Source organism: Zeus faber (assembly GCF_960531495.2).
Source record: "Zeus faber genome assembly, chromosome: 6".
Classification (NCBI taxonomy): domain Eukaryota; kingdom Metazoa; phylum Chordata; class Actinopteri; order Zeiformes; family Zeidae; genus Zeus; species Zeus faber.
Genome location: NC_137201.1, coordinates 26,273,950 through 26,282,383, shown reverse-complemented (window position 1 = coordinate 26,282,383; position 8,434 = coordinate 26,273,950). Strand labels below are relative to the sequence as shown.

General features: G+C 44.1%; 1 protein-coding gene across 2 annotated transcripts; it reads left to right on the top strand.

The window, feature by feature from the left end:
• The first annotated feature begins 317 nt into the window (after positions 1 to 317).
• On the top strand, positions 318 to 7,873 carry mpi (mannose phosphate isomerase). 2 transcript variants are annotated; one of them, XM_080002604.1, is made up of 8 exons: positions 318 to 377; positions 844 to 971; positions 2,174 to 2,374; positions 2,711 to 2,852; positions 3,160 to 3,339; positions 4,127 to 4,300; positions 4,708 to 4,916; positions 5,110 to 7,872. In XM_080002604.1, the coding sequence occupies exons 1-8, from the start codon at positions 362 to 364 to the stop codon at positions 5,326 to 5,328; spliced, it is 1,269 nt and encodes a 422-aa protein (XP_079858730.1). In that variant the 5' UTR covers positions 318 to 361; the 3' UTR covers positions 5,329 to 7,872. The 2 variants fall into 2 exon arrangements, with proteins under 2 accessions (XP_079858730.1, XP_079858731.1); XM_080002605.1 differs by having other exon boundaries at positions 365 to 377; positions 3,120 to 3,339; positions 5,110 to 7,873.
• The last annotated feature ends 561 nt before the right edge of the window (positions 7,874 to 8,434 follow it).

Sequence of the window (8,434 nt, the reverse complement as noted above, 5' to 3'; positions counted from 1 at the left end):
ATGATGCTGCATTCCAACAAAAAGTGAACTCGGTCATTCTGTTACAAGCTACAATGTTAACGTAACATAAAACACAGAGAAGTAGTTTAGCGCGAAGTTAGATTATGGACGTGTTTGAAAATGAAAGCCGCGCATGGCGTTATTACTGTGACGTCAGATCTGTTATGTCGACAAACTCGGAACGATCTGCGCCGAAATTCTAACGTGGAACGCTGACTCAAACAGCCGTTCCTCCACTCTGACAAACAGGGCGTCGGAGTTTTCCGAGCTTCAACGGAAATGGAGCGCAGCATAAAACAAAGCTACGAACGCCGCCCCCGGACCGTGACGTCATCGGCGCTCTCCGGCAGACGCTGCGGCCATGGGGGACGTGAGAGGTACGGTAACGCCTTGGCTGCTCATTCAAACCGTTCGTTCTGTAGACGTAATCACAATGTTTACCAATAGTATATCGACGTAGCGTACGATAAAATTACGTGGCGTGGTTTTGACGTCATGGGCAACAAACCCGTTCGCGGGGACCTAACGTCTTTTTTGAGCTGACGTTTCTTCACGGGAGGCATTGTTGACTTAAGAGAGGAAGCGGGGTAACTTTATAGATATATCAATATATCCTATATTTATTTATTTATTATTATTATTATTATTATTATTTTATTTTTTTTGAAAGTCGCCGATGTTTCGCTGTCAATGAACGGCGCAGTAAGGGAGCGTCGCAAAAGTGCGCTATTCCGCCGTAGAGTACGGTGTATACAATATGACGTGTACGGTTTGACATCGCGCTGTACCCGTGGAGCAAAAACCTCGGATTCGACGCCGCTCCTGTTCTCTCTCCCTCCCCAGTGTTTCCACTGACGTGTGCTGTGCAGAACTATGCGTGGGGCAAGGTGGGACTGGATAGTGAAGTGGCCAAACTGGTTGTCGGTGGGGATCCATTAGCTGTCATTGAAGGTGACAAACCCTATGCGGAGGTAAGACATTTATTCTATTCTAGAACCGGCTTTTCTTCCATTTAAGACTGCGTAGCAAACTGTGATGCATTGTGAAGGAGCCGCCTTACAGCCTTAGACGTTCTTATTTTGGTAAGATCAGAAATAATGCAATATATATCGATTTATAATATTTTAGTTACCTAATTGCCATATAGTGCTTTTTCACAAACAGACGATGATGCCGAACACATCAACACAACGGTTCAAACACAAGTCAAGATCTTGGAAGAGTCTCTTTATCTCTCTGCCATTCTTTATTTAGCTATTGTGGCTCTGAAGCGTTGTGCCATAAAGGTCATAGGAAGTGGTTTGACATTTTCATTTCGAGGCCCTACAGCGGGTAAAGGCTGCAATGGGGGCCAGGGTCATCTATTATTGTGTTTTGATTTGGGACGGGCACAATGAGATTTTTGGGTACAGGGAAGGGCACAGGTACTTTCCGACCACTTTCCCGGTTTACATTGTCTCTTCTCTGTCTCTGTGTTCGTACAGGTTTTCCTGTCTAGTTTATTTCATTTTCTCCTCGGGAGGTTTGATGGTACATCCCTTTAGACCACAGAACGTATATTGCACCACTCTCAAACGCAGGGTTGCTTCTGTACTTGTCAAGTCAGTGAAGGAGGAAGGCTTGAAAAATGGAATGTCAAGTCCCCCCCTGGATAATAGGAGTCAGTCACATGCTGTGACTACAGTTGACTGTACTCACCTAATTATATATGATGCTCATGAGTCACCAGTATACTCCCGTCATACACCTTTTATATTCTAACCGGTAACATTGTCTGTCTACAACTGAATACACCTCTTTGTTAACTTGTTCCTCTATCATGGGGTTGCTATTGCTTACACGGCTTTGGAGCAAGGCTCCAAGCAAGACTGCTTTTTGCAATACCACCACGACCAAGAGTTGTGTGTTCAGATAAGGTTATTGCTTCACATTCTTATAACTAAATAGAGAACATTCAGAGTTAACCAATGGAACCACAGTGCGTGGCAGCTTGCCATTGAGTAGCTGGCATCACAACATGATTTGGGAATCTAATACTTTGACCTTCTGGTTGCAAGTTCAATACTATTAAATACTACCTCTTCCCACCATGACCAAGAGAGGTAATAAAAACATGCTACATCTGTTTTCAACCTGATCATATTCTTAAACTCCCCCCCGTTCTCTCTCCCAGCTGTGGATGGGCGCTCACCCTAAAGGCGATGCCCAGATCAAGGACAACAGGATCACCCAGACGACCCTGGGCCAGTGGATCGCTCACTTCCCCGGCTGCCTGGGCTCCAAGGTCAAGGATACCTTCCAGGACCAGCTGCCCTTTCTCTTCAAGGTTCTGTCGGTCAATACAGCCTTGTCCATACAGGCCCACCCTAACAGGGTGAGTGCACCTGCAGAGGCAGTTCTTAAATCTGCACATTACCTCATCACTAAGCGGCCAGTGAATGGTTGTTTTTACGGGTTTTGTAACAATCTAAATTGTCGAAATAAAAGTGGAGACCAAAAGTGACGCATATGACCTTGCAATGTGATTAAAGGCAAAATTTGCTGAGGGGATTGATAATTGTTCAATTGCGATGTAGAGTTTTGATAGTCTATTTATGTATTTAGCGTACTACATCCAACGGGATACAGGACAATTGACACTGAAAGGATCCTGGTGAGATAATTTCTATGCTCTTTTAAATCTTCTCCTTCCTCATTGTGGTCTGGGCAGGAGTTGGCCGCACGTCTCCATGCTCAGTTTCCAGAGCACTATCCAGACAACAACCACAAGCCAGAGATGGCCATTGCTCTTACCCACTTCCAGGGCCTTTGTGGCTTCAGGCCGGTGGAGGAGATCCTCGACTTCCTCAAATGTGAGTGCCATTAGATGGTAAAAGTGTTCATGAAATTTTTTTTTTTTATATATATATATATATATATATATATATATATATATATACATACATACATACATACACACACACACACACACACACACACACACACACACACACAGCGTCACGGGCATCTTAAGGCGCATGGACACACACATACCGTATATATATACGGTATGTGTGTGTCCATGCGCCTTAAGATGCCCCGTGACCTTTTTTTGAATGCCAAACCTTATGTAAAAGTAGTTAATTTCCCATTTCACGGGCCATCCCCGTGGCATATCAGCCGTCCCAGAGTTCCATGCGCTGGTGGGTAACGAGGCCGCAGAAGAGCTGCGGTGCAGCGCGGGAGACACAGTCCAGGCGAGCCAGGCACTGAAGAAGTGTTTCACCAGGATGATGAACTGTGAGAAGAAAGTGTTTGTCGATCAACTCAACTTGCTGGTGAAGAGAGTCACCGAAGAAGGTGAGGAGGAGGAGGAGGAGGAGGAGGAGGAGGAGGAGGAGGCTTGAGGAGCCATTGTTTAAAATTGTTAGATTTAATCCTACATTTATTAGAGAGCCAGCATTGGGAATCATTTTATATAATAGCTATGATAAATCCTTAGATACAGTATAATAAAAAACGTAATTAAAGAGTACAGTTGAAAATAATTAAGATAATTCATAATTAAGTACACAATTATTAAAAATGAATTGATATAAGACAAAGAAACAACAGAATGTTTTGTACAACACAATTGCAAAGCATAATAAAAAATAATAATAAAAAAAATCTTGTTATCTTGTTAGCAAACTTATTTCCAGAGCTCAGGGTTAGTTTTTGCTGAATATCTCAGGCTCATTGCTCAACAGCAATTCAACATCTTCAACTAATGTTCAGGTTTGTGTTAAAAAGTGGATCTGCACTCGAAATTGTTAAACACTAACTTCAGGAAGCACGGGTCACGGGTACTTTTCATCACCTTCAAGTAGAAGGTGATGTTTTCTTTCCAGCTAGGTTTGCATCATCTTTATCTGCCGTTCAGAAAGGTGATCGGTAGAAAATCAAACAAAGTCACTGCGCTAATGTTATTCATTCACGGGTGGTGGTTGAACTCCAGGCTCTGTAAAATACCATAAATGTGTTTTTTCTGGAATAATACGTAATAATGACACCTTGGAATTGCCACAAACCCACCACCTATTTCCACCTAAACGTGAAGCCGCTGCAACCCCTTTTTCTGACGGGTGGATGTTTGTAACCCGTCCAGCTGCAGCGGGGAAGGACACCGCGGGGTGCAACGGAGATCTGCTGCTCCGCCTCCACTCCCAGTACCCGGGAGACATCGGCTGCTTCTCCATCTACTTCCTCAACCAGGTCCACCTGGAGCCCGGCCAGGCCATGTTCTTGGGGGCCAACGAACCTCACGCCTATTTGTACGGAGGTCAGTGTAGGAGGCCCCTATTGAGGTGCCTGTTTTAACCTTTACCGGGAGGTTTTTAATTTTTGGTACAGTGTGATTATCACTGCTCAGAAAAGTCTTCAGTGCAGTGATTAACAGCTGTTTCGCATAAAATGATGAGGTAGGCAACAGGTTTGCGGCCGGCACCTCCGCCGTCTCGGGGCTTGTTGGTGTGTTGGTTTGTGTGCTTGTGCCTGTGCTCTTTATTCACACTATTAATGAGACCCAATCCTCTCTCCCGTCACATCATTTGATAAAGTGACACGTGGTGCCAGTACACCTAGCAGGTAATAATCCCGCTACGTCGGGGTTAAAAATACACGTCTTCATGAATACAAACGCCTAAACAAATGTTCTTCCTCTGTGTCCCCGTCTTCCTCCCTTTGCAGACTGTATCGAGTGCATGGCCTGCTCCGACAACACGGTGCGGGCCGGCCTCACCCCAAAGTACATCGACGTCAACACGCTGTGCCACATGCTGAACTACAGCCCGGCCCCGGCGAGCGCCAAGCTCTTCCCCCCGGTCCGAGACCCCTCGGACCCCTTCGTCTCCATCTACGACCCGCCGGTGCCGGACTTCACCGTCATGAGGATACAGGTAACCAAATGTCAGCCTTTGGAGTCCTATGAGCTGAAGCATTTTTAAAGGGACATTCCCACTGTAGAGGACCATTCAACTCCGGTTGTTTTGTTGCCTCTAATACATTTCAAGCACTTGGAATGTGCACTGCAATCCCAATACATTTGTGTCGGATTCATTTCGAACTGTTATTTTCGTACCTTGGCCCTAGGTGCCGGCCTCGGTCAAACAGTACACCGTCGCTCCGTTGGATTGCGCGGGAATTCTTCTGGTCGTCGATGGCGACGCCACCGCGGCCTCCGCAGCCGCCCTCTCCGACATCCCCCTGCAGCGCGGCACCGTCCTCTTCATCTCGGCCAACGAGACGGTTTCCCTCCATGTCACCTCCCAGTCGGGAATGACCATGTTTCGGGCCTGCTGCCTCCTGTAGTTACCGAGCGGGCCGGGCTCCAAGCGCCTTTTGCCGCCTGTTATTTAGAAGGCCATTTTCCCGCACACTGAATTGAAACGTTGATAAATCGGAGTGAAGTGGAGACTGAGGCTTTGCGCGTCTTGTTATTGTGCACTGTTTAGTCGGTAAGATGCAGAAGGAGCTTTTGGATTCAGCCCGTCTGTGCTCAGCGACACCTGCCGAGGCGTAAAGACACCACCGCCTTACTCTTTTCGGGTCCAGTGAGGAGGCGACGCGCTCGTTCAAACCCACCATCCATGTTTTAGAACGGATGTGCGGGGGGGAGAACGGCCGCCGGGCGCAGTATTACCACTCATCCCTGTTGAGAATTGAGTGTGCATTTTAGTTTTGTTAAACGGCCGGTTGATTTCATTTTAAAGGCCATCGGTGGAAGTCTGTCTGGAGTTTAGTTCATTTCCAAACCGTGAGTCCCACCTTTTGTAAACTCAGTCTGGAATAGTGGTGATAAGCGGCGAAATGCCGAGGTGCCTGTGCAGGCGTCACCCATAACGATTACACGAGAAACGTCAATCATGAGCTTGGCAGTGATGGGTTTGGGTAGAAAGTGGCCACACTCAGCCCGACAGGACCTATTAAACATAAAAGCGATTTATCCAAAAGAAGAACGCATGTGTGAGGATCAAGTCGTTATAGTTCCCTCATTGCCGTGCGTTAGCACAGTGACCGATTCCGTTTTCCATGAAGGGTTTGTTGCGCTCGGAGGGACTTCTCCACTGGAATGCTTTGATTATTGGATTGCTTGAATGGGACCTATGAGATTGCCCCATCCTATAAGAATGAACTGCACTGATACTGCCTGTTGCACACTCAGTTCAGCTTTATTTAAGAGATTTACAATGTGCACTACGATGTTCTATCCGTGCAGTGCGTGCTGGTTCAGTCCACAACGTGATGCAGAAGAGAACGGATGTAACCTCTGCAGTTATGTTGACCATCAAAGGTCAATGTCAAGTTGCTCTGTATGATATGAAGGTTTTATGTTTTATTAAATTATTCACCTAATGTTGTGTGTCGGGTGTGGTCGTGGCTACCATAGAATTGTAATCATGCAAATGCTACTTTCGGTTATGGGATGTTTATAAAATGAGTTGCACCTTTTCTTATTTAGTGCAGTGCAATATGCAGATATGTGAAGAAAGAAGCCCAATATTTATTTTCTATGTAGTTTAACGTCTCCTACGTTGGATAAAATAGTTAACAGTGAACGCTCTATCAAGTCACCAGCCAACGAATCTACACGTGAATGGAAGTTTTAACTTGAAATGTGTTGTTTGAGCCGGGAGTGAGTTGACCCCAACACTGGTATGTCTTTTACTTGCTACACGATTCGTTTTTCCTCTGTTTTGAAGTTGTGGCTGTGGTGCTTTGTCGGTGTCTGATCCATGACTATTCCCATGCTACCATTCAGACTTCAGAACATGTTCCTTTGTATGTTATACAAACGTACATTAATCATATCAATTCCAAGGCTGGTCATTTACATTACTGGCTATCTAATCATGATGTTTAGATATATTCCACTGTGTTAGATACAGAAGAATATGTATGCAAGTATTTGTCAAACATGTACATGTGTTATTGACCATGATTTAAAAAAAAAAAGTCATTATGCTGCTAATCATTTTGTATTTGACTGTTTCAAGTGAATCCCTTCAGGTAACCAGCCACCACATTTGTAACTGGGTTTAGGGCACATTTGGTAGTTTCAAGGGGTCCCTAATCTTTGTGAGGACTATTTGCACCCAAGCGTTGGTATTTTTGATTTACATAATTGTAATAATGGGTGCAATGTTTTAACGGTTTGATTTAAAACTACTGTGAAGATAATTCTTGCCGCGATACGGTCTGCAATGAAGGCATGGTTTGGCATTATGATACTTAAGCATGAGTGTGCAGAGAGCGTCTTTGAAACAAACGAATAAAGTTTTGCTGTTTCTACACTGCCAAAAATATTTTTGGGATTATTTGGCTTGAAACTTTAACAGTGCTGATCAAATTGCATCGCTGCTTATTGAGTACTGAAAGGTTCTGTGGCATACATAAGTGTGAAAAAGTGTACGTCCCCTTCCTGATTTCTTTTTTGCATTTGTCACACTTAAATGTTTCAGATCAAACAAATTTAAATATTAGACAATAACACAAAATGCAGTTTTTAAATGGTGTTTATTATTGAGGGGAAAAAAAATCCAAACCTACATGGCCCTGTGTGAAGAAGTGATTGCCCCCTAAACCTAATAACTGGTTGGGCCACCCTTAGCAGCAACAACTGCAATCAAACGTTTGCAATAACTGTCAGTCTTTTACAGCGCTGTGGAGGAATTCTTGGCCCACTCGTCTTTGCAGAATTGTTGGAATTCAGCCACATTGGAAGGTTTCGAGCATGAACCGCCTTTTTAAAAGGTCATGCCACAGCATCTCAGTCGGATTCAGGTCAGGACTTTGACTAGGCCACCCCAAAGTCTTCATTTTGTTTTTCTTAAGAAGCCATTCAGAGGTGAACTTGCTGGTGTGTTTTGGATCATTGTCCTGCTGCAGAACCCAGGTGCGCTTCAGCTTGAGGTCACGCACAGATGGCCTCACATTCTCCTTCTCTTCTCCTTCCTTAGAGAAATTGAAGTCACCAAAGATGTTATCAACCACAGTTCATTTATGTTTCAACAGGGGGGGGGGGGGGGGGCAAAATCATTTTTTCCACACAGGGCCATGTAGGTTTGGATTTTTTTTGCATTTTGTGTTTACTTGTACTATCTTTGTCTGATATTTAAATTTGTTTGATGATCTGAAACATTTAAGTGTGACAAACATGCAAAAAAAACAAGAAATCTGGAGGGGGCAAACACTTTTTCACACCACTGTGTGTGTGTGTGTGTATATATATATGAAAGGTTTATAGTAAGAGTCAATGTGTTATTAATTTACAAATTAGCCACCATTTCTATTATTGTATGTGATATGTAATATAATTTAGTTAACTAAGTACTAAAAACTACAGAATACACTCATAAAAACTTACTTTTATTATTTATTTCATCTTGAAGTATTTCAATATTGAAAATCTTTCTCA